The 25,949-nt window shown below is 41.0% G+C and overlaps 1 protein-coding gene across 1 annotated transcript in view; it reads left to right on the plus strand.

The window, feature by feature from the left end:
• Positions 1-325: 325 nt before the first annotated feature.
• LOC127007971 (lysosomal-trafficking regulator-like) overlaps positions 326-25,949 on the plus strand; it is a 192,289-nt gene continuing 166,665 nt past the window's right edge. Inside the window, 18 exon segments of the mRNA XM_050879516.1 lie at positions 326-332; positions 614-627; positions 845-967; positions 1,323-1,455; positions 1,458-1,698; positions 1,700-1,713; positions 1,957-2,096; positions 5,366-5,539; positions 5,833-6,005; positions 6,269-6,425; positions 7,940-8,120; positions 8,338-8,508; positions 9,669-9,751; positions 15,760-16,446; positions 23,855-24,070; positions 24,299-24,400; positions 24,859-25,068; positions 25,598-25,802. Coding sequence (XP_050735473.1) covers positions 326-332; positions 614-627; positions 845-967; positions 1,323-1,455; positions 1,458-1,698; positions 1,700-1,713; positions 1,957-2,096; positions 5,366-5,539; positions 5,833-6,005; positions 6,269-6,425; positions 7,940-8,120; positions 8,338-8,508; positions 9,669-9,751; positions 15,760-16,446; positions 23,855-24,070; positions 24,299-24,400; positions 24,859-25,068; positions 25,598-25,802 — 3,031 coding nt within the window.

The following is a 25,949-nucleotide window of genomic DNA, read 5'->3' on the forward strand; positions in this document are numbered from 1 at the left end:
CTCGCGTCCTCCTGAACGTGGGGCCGTCTAAAGTTCATATGATGTTAAACATATGAACTTTAGCTGTTGTGTTGTTTTGAGTGATGTATCATTTTCCTTCAGTTAGACTGTAGTACTCGTAATATTGTTGTATTACTTCCATATAATGAAATAGCAAGATTTTCCCATAAGAAGTAGATTGTTTTTTGTCCAAGTCATTATTCTACATATTTTAATAGACCATTTAGGATATTGTGTGTAAGCTGACTCATGAAGTTGTGTTTATTAATTTCTGTCATATAGCCTGGCTGAAGACTGACTGCCTGACTTACTGACAGAACAAAGTATGCTAAGTTGGGTATGAACTCCCACAAACACCATATAGGAAAACTAGTCTCAGTATTTTCATTGTTTTCCTATTGTTTTACTCGTCTTCTATGATAACACTTCAGTAAGTTGAAACTGTACATGGTGTTTCTTCTCTCTTGCCGACATCAGACATCCTGCAAGTGTTTGTGTCACCTTGAGGTGGACCGTGAGCTCCCAGCTGAGCCAGGGCATGGTGGTAAGGGCTGGGTTGTGTGATGGGGCCTGGCACCACCTGGCACTTTATACCCACCATCAATGTGAGGAGGCGGCAACCTCAAGGTCTGTCTTACTGTTAGTCTGCCTCAGTTCATGAACTCATTGTTGTCATCATCAATATATCATTTAGTTCTCAGCAGTAGGTTGCATTGTGATTGCCATTATTATTGCCACATAAGGTTCTCTGATGAGTATTTACCATATCATAGTGGTTTCTTCCTTAATATCTTTCATGAGCTTAGTTTCAGTGAATTTGTAAACTTTGTCTCTACAACTTCAGGTGACCATCTATGTTGACTCCTTGACATGTCACTTAGTGAGTGTCATAGTACCAGCTGTGGGTTCCATCAAGAAGAGTTCACCCTCATATCTCTTGCTGGGGCATACTGATTTCTTCTGTGAGGTAAATATTCATCTCCAAAAGTAAAATTACACAAAATACTACTAAAAATATATTTTCAATATTAACAAAAGTAATCTCTCACATTTCTTGTAACCCTTCCTTGGTCAAAGACTAGCTTCTTGGCTATGGACTTCATACCATTTAATACTATCCAGAATTAGCTGTTGTTTCAAGGGACATATTGACACTTATCATTGGGGAAACATTCATCATACATTTCCTTCTTGTTTCCTTTTATGGGGTGATGGTTTACTATTACTCTGTACATTGATGTATTTTACCTATTACCTTTTGTACACAAAGTTATTTGAAATTCTAATAGTACTTGAGAGTAAGAAAAAATATGCATCTCCAGGAAGCACAGTCATGTCATGTTATTGATGACTTTGAGGCTCATGGACTTATCAAGCCAAGGAGAGACAGTCTACCTACCAGTCACCACCACCAACTCCTCATGGGCAACACCTTCCTCTTCCGTGAACCCATCCTGGGCAGGAGCTTTGCTTGTATCTGATTGCCCTTGGGAAGGACATCACCAGTCTCATACCTCTCACAGACAAAGATGAGAGAGTGGTTATGGCTTCTGTCATCACTCCAAAGCTTCTGTCAGCAGGTGTGGACCTCTCTGTTCTATATGGACACATGGAGTCAGTGGTGAGGCTGGCACAAGAGACCCTCATGGTGTTGCATACAACACAGTGCCCCTCTGAGTACCTCTGCTATAAGCCTCATCCCATCACTCCAAGGTATGTAGCTGCCTCTTCCCCTGAAAGCATAGCATTAACATGTCAACAGTAAACTATCATGTAAATATACAATAAAAGTCTTATAAAAATATGAATAACTTTGCACTTAAATTCTTAACCAGCACAACTGAAATCTTTTATTGACAAACATTACAATGCTCCTGTGCAAAAGTTGCAGTCAGAGAAATATTTGTAGGGATGTTCAGCTTAATGCCACCAAACTTTTAATCCTATCCTTGGCAGACACAGGTAACCACTACCCATTGTGCAGCAGTCAGCCAGTAGTGTTGTTTGGGGAGGTGACACCTCTGCAGCATCGTGGCCCAGACTTGGCACTCTTGCACATGGGAGGCATCATACACATTATTTTCCTGTTTGCCCGAGTGAGTTTAAAACATTATTTTACCCCTAAAGGCCTCAAACTGACACAGCTGAACCTCAGAAACTTGTATACAGAATTTTTGTGAATCTTGACCGTTTTGTGATGTTTTTAATTAAAACAAAGGGATGGTTCTTAGCATTATATATGTTTATGGTTAAGTTAAATTAAAAATTATAGTCACAGTCAGAGTTCACATATATTCCAGCATATAAAAGCACCCCCAAATCTGGAGGCATTGTAAACTGTTTTTTCCCAATATCACCAGTCTTTATCACTCTTCCTACTGACCTGTGAATTGGTATTATCAACACCTTGCTAAACAACACAGCCTTTTGTTAAGTCTTACTTTCAGACAGCTTGTTTTGTGTTGCCACTGTCATCCACTAATTTTACTATTGACTTTCACTTGATATTAAATGTAAGTAATTGAAAGGTTGAATTATGAATGGTTGAGTAATTACTAACAGTACTTGAATATTGTATGCTGCTGTGAAAAATTAAATGGGGTTTTGCAGAACCAATTATGAATTGGTTGGATACGTAGTGATGACACACTTCAAAGTTGGCTAAACACTCCCTAACCCCAGCTACCCAAAGTTGGCTAAACACTCCCTAACCCCAGCTACCCAAAGTTGGCTAAACACTCCCTAACCCCAACTACCACCAAATAATGGTACTACTCACTTGGTCTAGATGTAGAACCAATGTGGAGCATTACAAAGATCAATTCCCTATATAACGGATCCACTATATGCTCTGGGATTTCGGTGGTATGTTAATCGCCTGAAAATACACGGGAAATCAATGCATTGAATGCAATGTACTTAGCTTGTGTGATTTTGGAGTGGGTGAAGCATAGTGGAGATAGAAGCTGTCTGGTTGAGTTCCCTGTCTCTTTTAGGCCATGGACAATGTATATTTAGGCTACATTGAGCATTTTACACATTTACATATGTACAATAATAAAGTTAACCATGAAGGTTGTGGAAAGGCGAGACAGTAAATTAACTCGGGGATCAGGTGGTGACAGGTGGTCTTATATCCGAGTGAGAGACTTTGTGCCTCAAGTGTAAATAACGTCAGTTTCGGTGAAGCTTCAGAGCTTTGACACATGAAGTCAATTATCTGCCACGCCAGCCAGGATTGCTGACGAAAAATTTCCCCCATGGCTTACCGTCTTAAATTAGAATTATATTATTATTACCTGAAGTGCAATTGACCCCACATAGTGAATTATTCCTCCCTAGTGACATATGATTTACTGTCAGGTAATTTTATATAAAGAAATCTCCAACAGCTGCCACAGCTCAAAGGTCTGAGTGGTGAACCCAGCTCTATGAACATAAAGAAATCACTAGAATGAATCAAGAGGTAAAAGAAAGACACAAATAAATGAGTTAGCAAGAGGCAGCATTGATCAGTAAGACAAAAATGTGAGGAACGAGTGTTAATTTTGATTTAATGTATAGGAGGACTTTTGAGTAAGTTATTTCCAACACTTTTTCCAGACAATAACTACATAACTCCCCCTAGGAATGAAGGCTATCGAAGTAAAGAAGTAATTAAGTACAATGTCCAAATACTTACTTGAAGATTTACATGTTACAATTTACTACAGATTTTTTTTTTAATTTTCTTCTTTTCTTATCTTTAAACTTATGAAGTTGGATGGATTATAAGTCTCTTCCACTCTTGACGATTGTATACTCTCTCCTCCCTGATGTTTATCCTTTCGTGTCTTCCTCACACCATCTCCGGTCCTTCTTTGCTCTTTGGTCTTCCAGCTGGTCTCCTCCCTCCTACCTCTACCTCTGCAGCTCTTTCCTCTTGACATGCCCATACCATATCAGCCTCTGCCTTGATGGTGTATTTACCTATTTGTAGTATACAGGGCCTGAGCTCAAGCTCGGACAGTCCTGATTCCCAGTCTATACTTGTCCAACTTTTCCTTCTTTATATGGACACTGCCCACCTCAACTATGTCATTGCTTAGTCCATTCCATGTATCCACACTCCTGTATGGAAAACTATACTTCTTTATGTCTTTCAAACAAGTCTCCTTTCTCAGTTTCTTGCTGTGTCCTCTTAGTTGTCTCCTCCCTTCCATCTTGATTAAATCATTTCTATCCAACATGTCCATTCCACTTGTATCCCTGTACAACACTATCAGGTCTCCTCTTTTTTCTTCTTTTTTCTAGTGTTGGTAGGCCCAGTTCCTCCAATCCTTGGGCAGTCCTGTCTCCTTCAATCTATATTTGTCCAACTTTTCCGTCATTATATGATGTGTTTTATATTATTTATTATTGCTATTATTTTGTAAAATTACTTTAATTCTAGATAAAATAACATGTAAAATGATTTTTATATTAATATTTTTTTGAGATATGGGATGCATTAATGGGATTTACATTAATTTCAATGGGGGAATTCGTTTTGGTTTACGAGTGTTTTGGTGTGCGAGCAAAGTTCCGGTACAAATTAAACTTATAAACCGAGGTATGACTGTAGTGTAATGTTCAGCAAGGACTTATTATAATCTACACACATATTCTTGTGATGCATGTACAGAGACAAGAGAAATCAAGGATATGCAAAGTATAAGAAAATTTCATTTTTTATTAAATTTTGGTGACACTTTGAGTTCATGTTATTCTTTGCAAACACTTTGAGAGTGTTTGAAGTACATGAGAATTGAGTTTGATGTTTCTTGACACAATTGTTTTAGGAATGTATGCATAATCAGGAGACAAGCTATTGGTTCACAAACTACACCACATGTATGCATGCATTAGGCTTGCTTTTATCCCTTACACACACTATAAGAATTGTCACAAAGTCTAATACTGTAAGACACTGGTATATATTTTTAGATACTACATTTATCTTTACATGTCAGCTATATCTACTGTACATGTTTTGCATTTTTTCTCGGTAGGTCATCTTGAAGCAAGGGTGGATTCACAAGACCACATCATAATCCTTGCACTTGTGCTTCATGTCCTTTTACTTATTTTGAGGTTGTTTGGTGATATTTAGAGAATATTGTGCTTTCTTGGTGGAATGGGGGATGGGAGGGGGGGCAGGATCAGAAAGTTTGAAAGAGAAGGTAACTGTGGATATGAACATGGAATGGATTGGTGAATTAGTTTTGGAGCTACAAAGTTTTATCAGTCTGAATCTATACAGACATGGCATGGGCCATGACAAAACCCCAGTCCACTTATATATAGACAGTACTATAGAAGCAAATTTTTTTTTCCCCTTTCTCAGATGGTGGAGCTGAAGAGTGATGAGCGTGAGCAGGCGGCAGTGCTATGCCTGCTCACTCACTGCATACATTCCTCGCCACAGCTGGCTGCTCAGTTTGAGGGCTTGAGAGGCAGCTCCCTTGTGTTCCGCATCTTGCGTTCACCTTTCTCATGTCCTGGTGTGCAGGTGATGAAGGTAAGCAGAAGAAATAGGGGAAGAAAAGTATGTTCAAAATATATTAAGGGGAATGGTTGTAAGTCATGGAAATAGACCTAAAGAAATAACTGATTTGGTAACAACCATGAATCAGAGTGGGAGGAATGGAAACATATTTTTATGAAACTAAGCATGGCTATAGTAAAATCTTTTTCATAACACTTTATATGCCAAAAGAATTCAGGACTAAGTAAAATGATAATCAGATTTGACAAAAATGAACATAATAACCCTTGCAGTTACATGATTAATGAAAGCAATAATACCTACAGGCACTAGTTGATGGGTGCACATCACCAAGTGTTGTTCAGTACATGGCTTGCCGGGATGTTTACACAGTAAGCAACCATGTCCCAGCGCTTCTAACTGACCGTGCCCTCATCTGTGCTCTCCTTACCAACTGGCGGACTTTTCTTGACAACTTCTCAAAGGACCAGACAACCAAGTGAGCAAAAACTTTAGCTAAATCAACCTGCGGTTTGTTGGAATTCTTCAAATTGCCATACTTAACATTTCATCATCTTACAACAAAAGTCCAGTATGAATAATATGAGGTTATTGTAATGGATTCAGTAATACCCCAAAAGTCATGCATAGAATAGTATGGTTTGCCAACCAGTTTTGCATTTTGAATTTCAGACTATAGATATCAACAAATTTATGAGGTTCATGCAAAGGAAAAAATGGCTCACTCACTTTACATTTCAGATATTGTGTGAATGAAAAGGGAGAAAGGATTACTGTTATTGGCATCATTCTCTCAGTCCTGAAGGCCCTGTTGGCTGAAAACCAGCCATATAGAGACTTTAATGTAGCTCAGCTCAGGGACATTGATGCTCTTGACAAGATCCTCTTCATGTGTAAGGTAAGAGTGAAGCCGTGTCAACCAGAGATGAATGCATGAAAGTATATTGGATCTAACCTGTCCAGGCATAGAAGAATATACTTATATGGTTAAGAGCTGGGGTGAATGGGGTGGATGGCAATGGGCATATAGAAAAAAATGGGACTTTAGAATAGTATAATTGTGCCATCATTGACATAAACTGGTGGGACATTGACACAGAGTAACAGTCAAAGGCCATGGACTCAAGCACTGAAGGTGTGCCAACTCCTACAGTTAGTGCGGATGATTATTGTGCCAGAGTCTGTGCATCAAGATTTGCCGTGCAAACTGTAGATCTCTTTTGCCTGTGGCGCCAATAGGCTTTCATGATGGGGCCTAGTGGTTGGCCCCAGTCCGTTATGGCACTGGCAAGTGTTTATAGTGGCTTAATGTTTCTTGGCTCATGCTGTCCCCCAGAGCTCCTCTTTGATCTTAGAGTCCGATCTAGAGTCCAGGTTTATATGTGGTCTTCAGGACAGCATGTGGGTAGTCTTAAGCTGGTGTCACACTGGACCCAAATCTGGCGAGCACGAGCTTTTGCTGGCAGCTTTTGCTCGTGATCAAGTCACTGTTGTCGTTACACTGACCAGCGACGAGGGGCGAGCGACGAGGAAAATTGTAAACAAAGCCTCAGCCATGGCGCCTACTACATCTACACTTCGCTTTACGGCTAAGTGTGCATCTGTGATGGCATTACTTGCCGTTATTCAACGAGAGCAGAAGAAGAAAACACGAGTCTGGGTTCAGTCATGGCTGAAGGGAAGGGAGACCCATGGTTTGTACAACAATCCATCTAACTTTCTTGAGTGTAGACTTACAGAAATGTGGATGACTGTGATCCCACAACTCGGGATGGTCCCCGACTCTAGATATTAAAGAGTACACAGTACCGGAGGACCAATGAACTCTAGAACTAGGAACGAAGGTGGCCATGGTGAGTGTTTATTTCAGCTGGGCGGTCTTGGTCTTGGTTAGGAATACAGAAATCAAAACAAAAGCCACACTAGTTTTTACAATATTATAAAATATAACAAACACCATCAAACATCAAACGTTTATGTGAATAAGTTCTGTAATATCATCGGTATACGGATACGATACACTAGGCAATATATATTATTCACATATCGGTGCACCAAAGAGCTCATTTGACTGCCTGCTCGTGACTCACCGAGCTGCTCCCCGTCCAAGTGGTGAGCTACACGCAGGAGCAAAAGCTCGCGAACGAGCCATCCCGCGAGCAAAAGCTGCCAACAAAAGCTCGTGCTTGCCAGATTTGGTCCAGTGTGATGCCGGCTTTAGGCCACTCAGCAATGGCTGAAAAATTGCCTGCTTGTTTTTTGCACCAGGCGAGATGCAAACCTACATCCTCCTGGATGCCGCGGCTGCACTCTGACCACTCAGCCACTGCCTCCCTGTCTACCTTCAACACATCTAATATTTTATCTTGTGATCATTTTCACTTTTTCACTCTACTTTTTTCTCTGCCTCAGGAATTGGAGCTGACAACAGGTTCCTTGGACAGCATCTGCTCAGCTGACCTGATAGTAGCAGTGGTGACAGGCCTTCTGGGGGCATCATCACCTCCCCCATGGAGGAATGTCTCATCTGTGGCAGGCCTCGGACTTACCACACAGGAATCTTTCTCATCTGGATTCTCCTCAAGGACATCAGGTGCTGAATTACCCATAAGCCACAAGTTCAGTACACTTAACTAGAAAATAGTTATGTGTTATGGAAAATAACTAAAGATATAAGTTTGAAATGCAGTGTGTTAATAATTATGGAATTTTCACACTGATATTACAGAGAACTCACCAACTGAACTCATGCTGTCTTTTATGAAAGAACTTCTGCAATATAAACCTAATAACATCATTCTCTATTCCAGGCTTCACTTCCTATGGTCTTGGATCTCCATCTGTGAGGGTGAGGGATGTGGCAGCTGTGTATGGGTTCCTGCTGCTGGTCCACCCGGCACACCTCACCTATGCTGCCACTGAACGCCACACAGCCTATTACCTTCCCCACATTCCTGTGAATCTCACCTCCAAAAGACACAGTGAGCACTGTCTTCCTTTGCTTATGGGTGGGATTGTAGTGCCCCAGGATCTGAGGGGGGCATTCTTTGACTCTTTTTTACTGAATTAGACTGAATTAGAGACTACATGTATATTATCTTGACTTACTGAGCATAGAACAAATTAAAGACTTGAATAAACTCCCACGTAATTGAATACGAACAACTATATAAAAAAATAAGACTGATTGACTGCACTCAACTATGCCAGATGAAAGACGGGAGAAAACACTTGAGGGGGTAGCATAAACACAGAAGAGGGAGGGAGATGTGAAGGTACGGATTTCCTTGTGCACCGTCTGGCCGATCAACTCGTAACCTTAAGATTAAATGAGGGACAGTGATAACCAGAATAATATAATTACAAGGGGAATTTTACTGAGACATTTGTTACAAAGATAAGATATAATTGCTTGTTCTAGAGCCTAGGCCAGCCTTGTGAAATTACAAAAAAATATAAAGTTACTACTGAGAATCTTACACCCTCACAAACTTTCCTTGTCGAGCCTATGGCTGCCACACAAGGGTAACAAAAACGCGACTGCATATTAGTAATACTTGGGTGAGACGTTTGGGGAAACGGGGGGAAGTGTATGTGTGTGTGTGTGAGCTGAGTGAACGAGACATGTTAATATATTAACACAAGGGAAAGAATGAGAATTTACTGATATTTGGAGGGGGGGAAACACGAGCAATGTCAAGGCAGGTCTTACATATAGGGCGGATGAATGGAGACTGGCCCACGGGCCCGACAAGAGAGAGGGACGTGTGTTGTTGAAAATTGGAGTGTCTCAAGGCGTGATTTATGGGGAGGGAGGGAAGTGTTAAATTAGCTCTCTCTGGGGAACAATTAGGTCGGGAACAAAGCTGGGAGGTAGGGAGGGCTTACAAATGACTTGAACTGATTTATTTTGGTGAGCAAAATTTAGTAATAAAGAAAAATGAGGTTGCTAAAGACGCAGCTAACCATAGGTGAAACAGACATGTGTCTAGACGGTGTCTGGAAAACAGGGAGGGGGGAGGGACTGTAAGGCAACAGGGGGGGCTACAATTTCATGGCATTACAGGATGGCTCTGTAATAATGATAGAATTTGATATGAAATATTTTTAGTTGCATAACACTGGTCTGGTTCTTTGGCAGGTTCCTCTGTGGCTGTGGGTGTGGACTTGGCAGCTGAACTCATAGATAGACCAGAAAAAATTCACACCCTCCAACAGTTTCAGGTAATAAATATCACTTCAGGTTGAGGTATTTCTCCTTCTTTCTTATTCAGTGCATGGAATACTGTATTTGATAACATTTGAAGCACACTTTTTTTCTCTCAAAACAAGTCTCTGAAAAAAAATTGCCTTTTGTTTTAAATGCTCTTGCTCAAGTTGAAGGGTGGGGTTTAGGTTGCCTGAAAGTGGTGGTTTGGCCCTACAGTACTTCACAAAATTGCTTCCCAGATTCCTCTAACTTATTAGTAAATATTTTCTAAGGTATTATTAATACATATCAATATTCCTCACAAAAAAATTCCAGAGTCATTTTACTTATTAGTAACTATTTTCTAAGGTATTACTGCATATGAATATTATATACTTAACATAGTTGGCTATGATAATTCATGATGTGTGTACTTACCTAGTTGTACCTAGTTGTAGTTTTACAGGGCCTGGGCTTTACGCTCGTGTGGTCCCGTCTCCGTATCTACATTTATCCAATTTTTCCTTAAGGCTTTGCACACTCCTCACTGATACTACATCCTCACTTAGTCTGTTCAAAACATCTATACTTCTTTGCGGGAAGCTATATTTCTTTATGTCTCAAGCATCTTCCCTTCCTCAATTTTTTACTCTGTCCTCTTGTGTTCCTGGTGGTAATTCCTTCTTTTAGTAGTAACTCCTCGTTGTCTACTTCTTCCATTTTGCTCAATAATTTGTAGATTGGTATTAGGTCTCCCCTTTCTCTTCTTTGTTCTAGTGTTGGTAAGTCCATTTTCTTTAGTCTTTCCTCGTCTGTCAATCCCTCCAGCTCTGGAACCATTTTTGTTGCCATCCTTTGCATCCTTTCTAGTTTCTTTATGTGTTTCTTCTTATGGGGAGACCACACTGCCTCTGCATATTCAAACTTTGGTCTGATCATAGTGGTAATTAATTTTTTCATCATATCCTTGTCCATGTAGTGGAATGCTATTCCTATATTTCTCACCATGTTATACGTATCACCGAATATCCGATTAACATGACTCTTTGGCTGTTTATTATCTTGCATTATTACTCCCAGGGGGGCATACTCAAAGCTTTCAAAGGCGCCTTTCGTGGCAACGGCGCCTTTCCGCACTGCTCACTGCAAGGCTCATACACAAAAGCTCGGCTGGACATCGCCATCTTTGAAAACATGGCTTGTAAGCGCCTTAGCGAAGCGTCGGGTCAGAGCTGCCGTTGAGGAGGCAACGGCGCCTTTTAGTGAGTCAATGGCGGAGAACGCCTGTCTCTTAGCTCACAATTATTTAAAAATACAACCTCAGAACTTGGGTTTGAGTAAAACACATCATATCAAGAGTGATTACTGGGTGGCAGCACTGTAGTAAACTTATATTACCTAATCAAATAAGGAGTTATGAATGATTTCTAGGGATTTTGAGTTGTGATTCATGAACAGTTATATAATGCTGTGTTATCCACTCACTGTGAGGTGTCAATATAATAGACTAGTGAATGGAGTTATGTTACTTCAGTAGGTAGAACAATTGATGGTGTTTTATTAACATGGGTTCACGGGAATGTGGTTACTGCCGAGTGTTAGGCTACGTATTGTTTCTTCATTATTTTCACAAGCTCAAAGGTGTTCATATGACCTATATTAATTGTAAGGAACACGGACTTCTGTTAAGGTTTCTGTGTAAATTTGAGTATCACTTGATAGTACGTGTTATTAAAATCACAACTTTTTGAAAATCCAATTAACCTATCACCACTGACAAAATCAACATCTTTTTGGTGCTATATTATAAATCTATGACCATGAAATTTGTGACGTATCACTATGGTAATCTATGGCGGCCAGGCTAGTGTTGCGAGAAATATCTCCTCGTACATACTGATGATGTACAGCTTCTGATATCATAATTAGCATATTATTCTCACCATCACTCGTAGGTTATGACATACAACTAGGGAAGACACAATTCACACGGTTCTGGTGACACGCGGCATGCAGCTGTTTGTTGTGTGGGTGTGGTTGTGTGGTTTTCAAACAAAGCAAATGGCGGCCGGGCTGGTATTGCGCGAAATAACTCCTCGTGCAAGACTCATGATGTACAGTTTCTGATATCATACTTACCCCATTATTCTCACTAATATTAATAATTAATAATGAACACATGGATATTTTTTTCCAATATGATTTTTTTATGTAGCTTGTACTGCTCCTTAGTCATACAATCATAAGCCACCTGTGACATCAAGATCAAGATCATACAAATGGCGCCCGACGGAAAAACGGAATAACAGCAAGGCATGGGCGATCCTCCACCGATTTATTATTTGTATAGTAGTTATTTGATCGCCCTGTATTCTATTATAAGACAGCTATGGACTATGAAGGGTCATTAACAATAATAAAGGTAAGTTTGCAGTTGTTATTGGATAAGACGAAAAACAGACCCTTAACCCGAGAACGTCGGCAGACCCTTTTTAGGGCTTTCACGAGTCGTGGCTGTGGTACGGTGGACCCAAAAATGGGCTCGCCATAAAACACCTAATTCAAGCTAATTGTAGGCGGTGGTGGCATAGCGCAACCCACCATGAATGCCCGAGGTCATTGTGGTGGGTGAGTGATCTTGAGGTGGGCTTTTTTGTCATAGGTGGTGCTGTAAGGTCATGGCATACTCAATTAGCTATCCATATAGTAATCACTTGTCAAATTATCCGTAATAGACAACAAGCGACTCTCGGCTAGATGCCACGCATCACGAGGCTGTTTATTTTGTAACAAACACCTCCCAAAAAGAATGTTGTTTGAGTAAAAGTAAATATTTTTAACGGCTTTATGGTAATGAGAGGAGTACTCTGATGTACGTTCCATGCTCTTTTCTTAGTCTCAAAATGCAGTGTAATTTTGTCGTTTCCCGACCACTTCTCGGCTTTCCCATAGCCGAAGCCCATGGGTTAAAAACACTCCAAAGAAGAAAAAAATCATTAAAAATTTGTACATTCAGCGTATAATGCGCAGGGCTAAACTTTCAGGCATTTTTTACGTAAAAAAGGTGTGCATTATACGCCGGGAAATACGGTAAATAGGATATTCGGAGATACAGTAAAACCCCGATTAGAAAGAATTCAAAGGATGGCAACAAAGGTGGTTCCAGAACTGGAGGGATTGTCATATGAAGAAAGGTTAAAGGAAATGGACCTGCCAACATTGGAACAAAGAAGAGAAAGGGGAGACCTAATACTAATTTGCAAATTGTGGAATAAAATGGAAGAAGTAGATAATGAGGAGGTGCTTCTAAGAGAAGGAAGAAACACCAGCAACACATGTGGACCCAGTAAAAAATTGAGAAAAGGAAGATGCTTGAGAGACATAAAAAAATATAGCAGAGGTTTGGAATAGACTAAGTGAGGAAGTAGTATTGGCAAAGAGTGTGCACTACTTTAAGGAAAAACTAGACAATTACAGATATGGAGACGGGATCACACGAGCGTAAGCCCAGGCCCAGTAAAATTACAACTACTGTAGTTAAATACAACTAGGTAAATACATTTCATTGTTATTTTCACACAGGTTTTGGTCTTTACATTCTTTCCTATGGTTCTATAGGAGGTTAGTAGAAGACATGTATGATAACAGAAGGGCAGTTGTTTAGTTAAAAAATGAGAAATTGGCACATCCATAAAACAAATCTTAACCTTTTATTTTAAATATCCTCCACCTCCTTGGTTATTTGCACCATTAATGTAAATAGTCAGTCAGAGACTGCAGGGCTCTTGCCCTTAGCCAACCAGGGGCCTGGAGAGACTCAGTCACCAAGAGGCATACTCAGCCAGTCAGAGGCTGCAGTGCTCTTATTTTCAGCGTTTATGCCCATCAGTCAAAACCTTGCTTTCTCTAACTCTTCCCGTGACTTCTGGCATCTAGCCAAAAACATCTCCTCCAACTTCACTTCTTCATCTTTCCCTCCACTCCTAAGTCCTGACGGCAACACTGCCATCTCATCTATCTCTAAGGCTGAACTCTTCTCTCAAACTTTTTCTAAAAACTCCACTCTGGACGATTCTGGGCATATTCCTCCTACTCATCCCCCCTCTGACTCCTTCATGCCTGTTATATAGATTCTTCAAAATGATGTTTTCTATGCCCTCTCTGGCCTCAATCCTCAGAAGGCTTATGGACCTGATGGAGTGCCTTCTATTTTCCTTAAAAACTGTGCTTCCGTGCTGACACCTGCCTGGTCAAATTCTTACGCCTCTGCCTGTCAACATCTACCTTTCCTTCCTGCTGGAAGTATGCCTTCATACAGCCTGTGCCTAAGAAGGGTGACCGCTCCAATCCCTCAAACTACCGTCCTATAGCTTTACTTTCTTGTCTATCTAAAGCTTTTGAATCAATCCTTAACCAGAAGATTCAAAAGCACCTTTCCACTTCTGACCTTCTATCTGATCGCCAGTATGGGTTCCGCAAGGGGCGTTCTACTGGTGATCTCCTAGCCTTCTTAACTGACTCTTGGTCATCCTCTCTTAGCCGTTTCGGTGAAACTTTTGCTATTGCTCTGGACATATCAAAAGCTTTTGATAGGGTCTGGCACAAATCTTCTTTCTAAACTACCCTCCTGCGGTTTCTATCCTCTCTGTACCTTTATCTCCAGTTTCCTTTCTGACCGTTCTATTTCTGCCGTGGTAGACGGTCACTGTTCTTCCCCTAAATCTATTAACAGTGGTGTCCCACAGGGTTCTGTCCTATCTCCCACTCTTTTTCTGTTGTTCATTGATGATCTTCTTTCCAAAACGAACTGTCCTATCCATTCCTACGCCGATGATTCCACTCTGCATTACTCAACTTCTTTTAATAGAAGACCCACCCTTCAAGAACTTAACGACTCAAGGCTGGAGGCTGCAGAACGCTTAGCCTCAGACCTTACTATTATTTCCGATTGGGGCAAGAAGAACCTGGTGTCCTTCAACGCCTCAAAAACACAGTTTCTCCACCTATCCACTCGACACAATCTTCCAAACAACTATCCCCTATTCTTTGACAACACCCAGCTATCACCTTCCTCAACACTAAACATCCTCAGTCTATCCTTAACTCAAAATCTCAACTGGAAACTTCATATCTCATCTCTTACTAAATCAGCTTCCTTGAGGCTGGGCGTTCTGTACCGTCTCCGCCAGTTCTTCTCCCCTGCACAGTTGCTGTCCATTTCCAGGGCCTTGTCCGCCTCGTATGGAGTATGCATCTCATGTGTGGGGGCTCCCTCACACAGCTCTTCTGGACAGAGTGGAGGCTAAGGCTCTTCGTCTCATCAGCTCTCCTCCTCATACTGATAGTCTTCTACCTCTTAAATTCCGCATAATGTTGCCTCTCTTTCTATCTTCTATCGACATTTCCACGCTGACTGCTCTTCTGAACTTGCTAACTGCATGCCTCCCCCCTCCTTGGCCCGCTGCACACGACTTTCTACTCATGCTCATCCCTATACTGTCCAAACCCCTTATGCAAGAGTTAACCAGCATCTTCACTCTTTCATCCCTTACGCTGGTAAATTCTGGAACAATCTTCCTTCATCTGTATTTCCTCCTACCTACGACTTGAACTCTTTCAAGAGGAGGGTATCAGGACACCTCTCCTCCTGTATTTGATCTTCCTTTCGGCCACCTCTTTTGTTTTACTTTAGGAGCAGCGAGTAGCGGGCTATTTTTTTTTATTGTTTTCTTTTTTTGTTGCCCTTGAGCTGCCTCCTTTGTTGTAAAAAAAAAAAAAAAAAAAAAATCAACCCAAACTTTAGTTGCTTCAGTCAGTAGAAGCACCAGGGTGCAGAAGGGGCCAAGTAGTCATATATCATGTAATATATATTACAGCAGCCACTGTATATAAAATTCACCCTTGCCTCAAACAGGTTAGGGCTGACCACTATAGTCCCTTAAGAGAGCATACCAGTGCTATAAGCTTAAAAAAAAAAAAAAAAAAACATATTACCTGGTAGCTTTTAGTTTATGAAATATCAAATATTTCCTTCTTTCCCCAGGCTGGTGACTGGCAGGTCATAGAGAATAGTGACCCACTATTGCAACTAAAAAGAATCAGGCAGCAGCAGCAAGCAGAAATCAGGAAGCTCAGAAGGGAAGGATCAATAGCCAGGAGTGCCTATTACACCTCAGAGGACGAGGACAGCTCAGGGGAAGGCCAGAGCACCAATGCTGCCCTAAAGGACTCACCATTCAGCAGTATAGATGAAGTGGATAGCACACAATTGCAACGACAGGCAGTCACTTCACTGGGCAAGCCTCCATGTAAGACAGAGCACATCAAAAGGAGTCTCAGTAGAAATGGCAGAGGCACCCCAGAGAACCAATCTGCTACAGAAGATGATGCAACAGAAATTAATAATGAGACTATCAAGGAAGACAATGAGCAGTCTTTAGAAGCTGAACAAACAGATGACAGTGATGCATTGCCTAGGACAACAAAGTGGGTGGATGACACAGGAGAGACAGAAGAGGATGACAGTGGGGATGACGAGGAGAGTTCCAGCACTGCCAACCTCTCATGCCTGACCCGGGTGGTGGTGGGTCTTTTGGAAATGCTAGAGGAAGTGCTGCGGTGTGCCTCAGACACCACAGCCCGCACACTGCTTGCTGAGGCCCTGCACATGGATCAGACACTCATCATGGCCAACCACCCACACCCTGTCATCCGACGGGCTGTCCTTAAGGTGAGACAAGGGGTGTGGAGAAGAGGAGAGTAGCAGGTGTAGAAGAAAGCATCAGAAGGAAGAATGATATTTCTAAATTAAAATTTCACTTCAATTTCTCTTCTGCATCTTTCCCTCCTCTCCTTAACAGTGACGGCAGCACCGCCGTCTCATCTATCTCTAAGGCTGAACTCTTCTCTCAGACTTTCTGTAAAAACTCCACTTTGGATGATTCTGGGCATATTCCTCCTTCTCATCCCCCCTCCGACTCCTTTATGCCTGTTATTAAGATTCTTAAGAATTATGTTTTCTATGCCCTCTCTGACCTCAACTCTCAGAGGGCTTATGGACCTGATGGAGTGCCTCCTATTGTCCTTAAAAACTGTGCTTCTGTGCTGACACCCTGCCTGGTCAAACTCTTTCTCCTCTGCCTATCAACATCTACCTTTCTTTCCTGCTGGAAGCACACCTTCGCACCAGGGGTGTGGAGTCGGAGTCGGAGTCGGAGTCGAGGAGTCGAGGAGTCGGCTACTTTTGGCCGGAGTCGGAGTCGGAGTCGGAGTCGGAATTGGAGTCAGAGTCAGAGTCAGAGTCGGAGTCGGAGTCGGAGTCGGAGTCGGAGTCGGAATTGGAGTCAGAGTCGGAGTCGGAGTCGGAGTCGGAGTCGGTAAAAATATGAGCGACTCCGACTCCTTTACGTGCTAATTTTTTTAGTAAAGATTTCACTTCTTGTACCAGCTTTAACTTAGCTTTAAACCTTATCAAAGCGCCGCTGGTAGTTTCAAATTTAAGTGAAACAATTGATACAGTACCTAATACTTTAAGTTCATTTTCGAAAAGAAAAAAAAATCAAACCACATACACATTTTTCAAAGGCTGTGCCGCTGTGATCAAATAAATAAGAATTTAGTTACATTTAATATTACTTCCATCCCACAAGTTTTTATTACATCAGATAATTATAGCAGAACAATAACCATGAATACCATTACTTATTTAAAGAATAATTACAGCATGTTATTACATATAAAGATAATTTTTATTAATTTATGATAATTATATAATCGTCAAGTACACTTTTATTATGGATTGACTCAAAAATATATAAGTATTGATTCCTTTAACTTTCGTCTTTTTGGGGTTTAGCAACTAGCGTCCTTTTTTAATCTTTTCCCTTGGCCACCATCCCTCATAAAAAATATATATATATATATATATATATATATATATATATATATATATATATATATATATATATATATATATATATATATATATATATATATATATATATTATATATATATATATATATATATATATATATATATATATATATATATATATATATATATATATATATATATATATATATATATATATATATATATATATATATATATATATATATATATATATATATATATATATATATATATATATATATATATATATATATATATACTGTAAAAAAAAAACGAGTCGGAGTCGGAGTCGGAGTCGAACCTTCAAATTTCCTGGAGTCGGAGTCGAGTCGAGTTTAACATTTAAATTTACTGGAGTCGGAGTCGGAGTCGGAGTCGCAACATTTAAATTTACTGGAGTCGGAGTCGGAGTCGGAGTTTTGAAAATCCGACTCCACACCCCTGCTTCGCACACCCTGTGCCTAAGAAGGGTGACTGTTCCAATCCCTCAAACTATTGCCCTATAGCTTTACTTTCTTGTCTATCTTAAGCTTTTGAATCAATCCTTAACCGGTAGATTCAAAAGCACCTCTCCACTTCTGACCTTCTATCTGATCGCCAGTATGGGTTCCGCAAGGGGCGTTCTACTGGCGATCTTCTTGCTCTCTTAACTGACGCTTGATCATCCTCTCTTAGCCGTTTCAGTGAAACTTTCTCAGTTGCGCTAGACATATCGAAAGCTTTTGATAGAGTCTGGCACAAGTCTTTGCTTTCTAAACTGCCCTCTTTCAGACTCTATCCTTCTCCCTGTTCCTTTATCTCCAATTTCCTCTCCGGCCGTTCTATCTCTGCTGTGGTAGACGGTCACTGTTCTTCCCCTAAACCTATCAACAGTGGTGTTCCACAGGGCTCTGTCCTATCACCCACTCTCCTCCTGTTATTCATCAATGATCTTTCCATAACAAAATGTCCTATCCACTCATATGCTGACAACTCCGCTCTGCATTACAGTCAAACTTCACCATTTGCACACATATGGGCGGTCTGAAGGTGCGCAAATGTCGAATGTGCAAATGGCAAACTTAACAACCTATGGAGAAAAATACATATGGGCGGTCACGGCCGCAAAAAACTCTACCAGCAAAAAAAATAAATAAATAAATAAATAATAAAAAAAAGGTCTGCTGGCAGGAAACACGTCATACTCCTGGCCAATCTCACGCTTTTTTCTTCCACTGTCCACCTTCTTAATCACTTCCACCTGTGCTATGGTCATCATCGGGTTCATCTGCAGTCTAGGCTTTGCTGATGCTGGGTGCAGCATGATGGTGGTGCAAAGGTGAGGCAGAAAACATCGAATAATCGCAATCACCACCAGACGAGGAGAGGCGATCGGGTTATGGCGGGAAACGACATGTGTACATTGGTAATGTTTTTCATTGGCGGCAGAGGGCGCCCAGGTGGTAGACAGCTGTAGCTCGCCACAGTGCGTTTGAGAGAGCGACTCGGGCCGCCCGGACTGCCCCAGGTGCTCTCAGACGTGTCACGCTGCAGCTCCAGTTGCCAACTAGGACCGCCTGCTGCAGCCCGGTTTGGAGAGGTGGAGCGCGTCCGTGCTGTGATGATGTCATCAGCAAATATGGCGGCCCAAACAAACACATATAAGTGCTTCCTTTGCATATCACCTCTCTGTGCTACCATAACCCCTGCAGCTTCCTTTTCATCCTCTGTTGCAAGGAGCTCATTAGGTAGAACAGCTTGTGATGCATGTTTAAATGTCGTCAGGAAGATCAGCGGACGCCATTTTGCTAGTAAACGTCCTCAGATCAGCAGACGCCATTTTGCTGCCAGAACAGCTAGTAAACGGCCTCAGAAGATCAGCGGACGCCATTTTGCTGCCAGAACAGCTAGCAGACGTCCTCAGAATATCAGCGGACGCCATTTTGCTGCCAGAACAGCTAGTAAACGTCCTCAGAAGATCAGCGGACGCCATTTTGTTGCCAGAACAGCTAGTAAACGTCCTCAGAAGATCAACGGACGCCATTTTGCTGTCAGTGAGATGCCGTTACCATAGCGGCGAGGTGTGCAAATGGCAAGACCACCTGCGCAAATGGTGGGATGATGGCCGCAAATTAAGGCCGCGCAAATGGCAAGGGCGTAAATGGTGAGGTTTTACTGTATTCAACTTCTTTCAACAGAAGACCCTCTCAATAGGAATTACAAGACTCCAGACTGGAGGCTGCAGAACGCTTAACCTCAGACCTTCCTATCATTTCCGATTGGAGTAAAAGGAACCTTGTGTCCTTCAATGCCTCAAAAACCCAATTTCTCCACCTATCAACTCGACACAATCTTCCAAACACCTATCCCCTATTCTTCAACAACACAGCTTGTACCTTCTACAACACTAAACATCCTCGGTCTATCCTTAACTGAAAATCTTAACTGGAAACATCACATCTCTTCTCTCACTAAATCAGCTTCCTCGAGGTTGGGCGTTCTGTATCGTCTCCACCAGTTCTTCTCCCCCGCACAGTTGCTATCCATATACAGGGGCATTGTCCTCCCTCGTATGGAGTATGCATCTTACTTGTGGGGGGGCTCCACTCACACAGCTCTCTTGGGCAGAGTGGAGTCTAAGGCTCTTCGTCTCATCAGCTCTCCTCCTCCTCTTACTGATACTTCTACCTCTTAAATTTCACCACCATGTTGCCTCTCTTTCTATCCTCTATTGATATTTTAATGCTGACTGCTCTTCTGAACTTCCTAACCACATGCCTCCCCCCCCTCCCGCGGCCTTGCCACACACGAGTTTCTACTCAAGCTCATCCCTTTACTGTCCAAGTCCCTTACGCACGAGTTAACCAACATCTTCACCCTTTCATCCCTCACGCAGGTAAACTCTGGAACAATCTTCCTTCATCCGTATTTCCTCCTGCCTACGACTTGAACTCTTTCAAGAGGAGGGTATCAGGACACCTCTCCGAAATTGACCTATCTTTCGGCCACTCCTCTGAACGCTTTTTATAGGAGCAGCGAGTAACGGGCTTTTTTTTTTCATTATTGTTTCCTATTTTTTTTTTTTTTTTTTTTTTTTTTTCCCTTGAAATGTTTCCTATGCCGTAAAAGAAAAAAAATAGAATGAGCTAGGATGGAGGCTCAGAAATCATCCAAACTGAATCTTTGGTTTCATTTCTAGAAGTGTAAGCAACTGGAGCACAGAAGTTATTCTTGAATATGGTATCTGGCACTGGTTATGCCTAATCTAGATTAAGCTGTTCAGTTCTGGTGTCCCTATTACAGAAAGGATGTAGTTTCCCTCAAATTAGTATAGAGAAGAACCAAAATGATCCAAAGACTTAAAAAACTTAATGTTGAAAGAAAGGCTAAAAAAGCTTTACTTTAGATTAAAGTTTTAAATGGGTTAATTGGATTAGCTGTAAAGAAATGCCAAAAATACAACAGGGGACTCCCGAGAACACAGCAAAGACATTTTTCAAGTACATTTCTTATATAAACTCATTTAATAAAAGTTTTATAGAAATTAAAGCTGGCTATAATGATATAAAGAGTTTATCAATAATTATTTAGGTATTTAGCCTAGAAATTATGGAAAACTGAAAATAACTTGCATTTTCAAACAAAAGTTGTAGATTCAAAGAGACAAACAAAAATAAAATTTGATGAAAAATCCAATTGTACTATTCTCCAGGAAAGTTAGAAGAGCTGCCATATTTTGGTGGTTCACACATACATGTAAATGCGTATTCCAACGGGTGTAGTTCCATAGCTTTAAGCACCTAATTTTGAAGTGGAGGATAATTGGAGGGATAGATTGTGGGGTCACGGGTGCCCCACCCCAACCATACAACGACCCTCATCCTGGACTAATCAGCTATCATGTGATACGCAGTTGACAGGATAAGCTCATACACTGTCACTCAGTAGTGTAGCATGATGGGGGGCAGTGGGGGCAGCACTTGTTAGGTGGCAGCAAATAAAGCCTTTCTCTTGTTTTCCTGTGACACTGAACACTAATTTTTTAAGAGTATGGTACTGAATATCAAATTCTCAGCTAAACTAACAATAAATCAGAAGGCAAATGTCTATATAAATCAAATTCACTGTCTGTGTACCTCTACGGTGCAGTTGCCAGTCTTTCATATTATCGCTCAGTTGTTTTGTTATGAAACTTTTCAAAATAAGTCTGGATTATCTCCGTAGTTTCATATTATCATTCACTTATACGACCACAAAATTTCCTAAAGTAAGTAGATTATTCACATAGTTTCTTGAGTTTTTTAGATCATTCTAGAATAGTCTAGTTTAGCAGTAATTGTTTATAAGCAATCTAAACTGTTCTTGTAATTTCTGGAATGTTCCATAAAGCTGTACATAAACACGGTTTCTCAGTCCATCCAGTCAGCACCAGCTGTACACAGCCAAACTGTACACATCAATAGATGTGTATAGCTCTATGCAGTGGTGTGGAGTTCTCATTTCTCAATTTCTGTCTTAAAAGTTTTCTTTAATGTCACTGGTAAATAAAATACTGGTACTAGAGCAGCAAAGTGAGTAAAATGAAATGTCACTATGTCAGCAATCAGTCAGATTAGAGCAATAAAATATACTTTTTTTACTAGTATAGCAGTAGTACAGTAGTACAGTAAAATGAAATGAAAATTAATATAGATGTTTTACTCAGGGGTCGAGGGATTTGGTGGGGTGTGGGGAGTGCCAACTTAAAGTCCTCCCTGGGTGGCAAGTCACCTAGCTATGCCACTGCTGTCTCTAGACATTACAAAATTACTAGCAGTATCCAAATGTGCACTCCTAATAACACCACTATTGTTAGGACATTTTCGACAAGGTTGATAAAGGAGGAGGAAGGAAACACAGGTGCTTTAAAGTGAGTTTATTCCCAACCTGAATAACCTCACCTCAGTACATGCATGCTTCCTCCTCCTTTATCCAACTCCACCTGTTTAATGACAATCGTCTCTTATTTGCCCAATAGGGACATTCCCCAATAGAAGGGATGGCTGAGTAGAGGAAGGCGCACTGTGCATCATCTATCCCAGTGGTTTTTAACCTGGGGGTGTGCTCCCCTAGGGGGGCCGTTGTAATTTCCAGCGGGGTTGCAAGTCTCAAGGGAAAAGTTGGAATTTTTCTAATTATATTTGATTGTCTTAACAAAAGGATTATCTAATACTGAGTTTATGAAAAAATGCCAGAGTATTTTTTTTACTAACTTCAACTTTCTATCATTTACTTTGGCTCACCATTGTTTATTAAGTCTGGGAGGGAATTTCATTTATATACATGTGCAAGGGGGGCATTGAGGGGAGGACATTAGTTTTTCCATCACATCTCGCCCTGTGACTGAGCCGCAAGATATATTTATATCTCAGCCTAAGGCTGTCTAGTGTATTTCAGATACAGAACAATGTGAATGGCATGAGGAAAGAAGGGACTTAAAAGAACACTTATCATTTTATGGAATCCACCAATATTTCTGCCTAGGTCACTCGTTCTTTAGTTGTTAATAAGGGCAATTTAGATTAAGTATTCATGCTAAAAACAGAGGTAAGAACATGCAGCAGTGGGTATTAACTTGACCAATTCAGGTTCAGAAAGGAAATGGGCCAATATTGGTTCACAAACAAAGTCATGGATGAGAGGAACAAACTAAACAGATATTTAGTTGAGGCACACATGATCGAAAGTTTCAAATGGAAATTAGATATATTATTGGATGGGGAGGGAAGTTGATGAATAGCTCACTCTCAGAAGCTGCCATTTGTAGGCTGTCTGACCTCTTGTAGTCTCCTTATATCCATGTGTATAAAAATAAAGGTGGGGTAAAGTTGGGGGCATACGCTATTGCTGCATGTGGCCTGAGTGCTCATCTCTGGTGCATTAGCCTGTGAGCGTGTGGTGGGAAGAACCCATTAATCCAGTACACAGTGCTAGTGTGACATCCAGGTTACCACAGTTTACCTTTCCCTGGTTTTCCCAGGTATCCATTTATCGATCAGCCCAAAAGGGAAGATGAACAGCTGGGTGAGCTGCACAGGGCTGGGATTCAAACCCAGGCCTACTGATTCGTAGCTAGGCACAATAACCACCAAGACATATAGATAGAAGTGGCCTTCAACATCTAGAGTTATCGAATATTGATTTTTGTATTGAATGCATAACAATAAATTTCTATTGCCTCTTTATGTAAGTGACTTTCTGCCACCAGCTGTTCACCACCATGATGGACAGATGTTCACCTGAGGACAGTGTTCTACACCTACGCCAAAATGCCCCTCTCATCATGGGTCAGCAGCTGCACAAACACACTGCCTCCATCACCTCCCACCTTGTGACAGCAGCATTTTCTCTTGCTTTGGATCGATCCTTCACCTTTGAAGATTATGCTGTTGACTCTGACCCCACACTTGCTCTCCCACACAAGGTGAGTCTGATAGTTTAAGTAATTTTGTTTTGAAAATTCAGTAGTTGTTTTGCCAAGGATCATGCTGTGGTCTTGTTTTTTGAGAGGGGCAGAATTTAGATTTATACAACTAGTCATTTTTAGGATTTTTGTTATTTGTTATGGTACCTTCTTTTAAATTTTCTTCTTTGGCTTTAAGGTGATTATTGTGATATTTGCTTTGATTTTAATGTTTATTCTCATTGACAGGTGGTCTTGTTTGTTCCCCTCTTGGCTCTGCTGCCCAACTCAGCCCAAGACATTGCTCTGTGTCACAACACACTCATGGTTCTTCTGGACTTACTACATAAGGTGACTTGATAGGAGCATGTCTGCATTAAATTTTGTAGTGTGAATAAACAATGCACATCTACCTTTATATACTTGTTAGTCACTAGCTGAAGCTTTTTTTGTCCAGTGGAATGGGATAGGTAACACAGGTCTTCATAGGCATGAATTATGAAGGTACCAATTGCCTGTAGCAGCACAAGCTACATCTCAAGTTCCATGTACAGAAAATTGATAGAAAGCTTATGCTTCTTTCCATCATGGCTTTGGCTGTAAAGAGTTAGATAGAAAAGCAATCCAGAGTCAGAATGACAAACACCATCTGACAGTCCTCCCTTGCTTCATATACCGTACCTTGCTTCATATACTGCATATATTTTTCTACACAACCTTTCCCATCATGAGAAGTGTGCTACGGTTAATTGATGTTGACTTCACATAGTATCTTATAAACTGTTCTCTACCCAATTTTTCCTTCCCAGAACACAGAGCTCATCATCCCACTGATTCACAAGGCATATTTTGTGGACTCCCTGCTATGCACATTGAAGAGCTGCTTGCACACTGAGGGTGTCGGGGTGAGCGACTTGACTGGTGAGAGTGAGTGTGAGGTGGTGGTGTCTGACATAACTGAGATACTCTCCTGGATTGTCAACTGTCTTGTTGCCTCAACACAGCACAAGAACTTTTTGGTATGTATTATGGGTTTAATCCTGTGAATAGTATTCAATTTTTTCAAGTATAAAGCAGTTGATTTTATTGAATGTGTCATTCATCATTGAATATTTAGTATATGATAATGTTTGAAGTATTGTTAGTCAAGTTTAGAAAATTGGATTACTATGTTAAAATATAAAATTAGTGGCATACACTGTAGTGCTTGTTGTATTAGCATTGTCCTCTGTCACTTCAACCCTTGAGCCTGTGATGAGTATGAACTTGCTACCCTGGGACACAGGGCAAGTGTGAAATCTGATTACTACAGTTTATATTTTCCAAGTTTTCCCAGATACCTATTTATCAACCTGCCTAAAAAGACAGCTGAGTATGCTGGGCATCAACTTCCCTGGGATGGGATCAATCTAAGGGCCATGGATTCATGACTAGGAGTGCTAACCACTACACCAAAGATGTGATATTAACTGTTATTTTAATTTCTTGCTCTTTTATCCATGTTTGGATATCTTTTGTCAATGTTATTGCTCTTACTGCTATAAACAGCTGAGCCTAGAGGTTCTGCACCACCTGAACCTGTTATGCCGGGGAGAATCGGCAGTATGTGGGGGCCAAGCCAGCTGTGTTGGCCACCTGCAGGGCACAGAGGCAGCCCTACTGCAGGTTGCATTGTCTCGCATCCAAGCCACAGCTTCCACCCACCAGCACACCCTCACTTGTGATGCTGCAAGTGCTTCTGGCCCATTCAAGTGTGAGTTTAATGCTGTTACTTTGTTGCGAGTTTCTTTATTATGCTGCATTGTAAGCATATGCCAAAATGGTGTCAAAGATGAGCAGTGGCAGATTGGTTTCCTTTGCCTTGATAATTAGTAAACTGTAGCAGCCATTAGTATAATCC

Source organism: Eriocheir sinensis, chromosome 36 (genome assembly GCF_024679095.1).
Source record: "Eriocheir sinensis breed Jianghai 21 chromosome 36, ASM2467909v1, whole genome shotgun sequence".
NCBI classification, from domain to species: Eukaryota; Metazoa; Arthropoda; class Malacostraca; order Decapoda; family Varunidae; genus Eriocheir; species Eriocheir sinensis.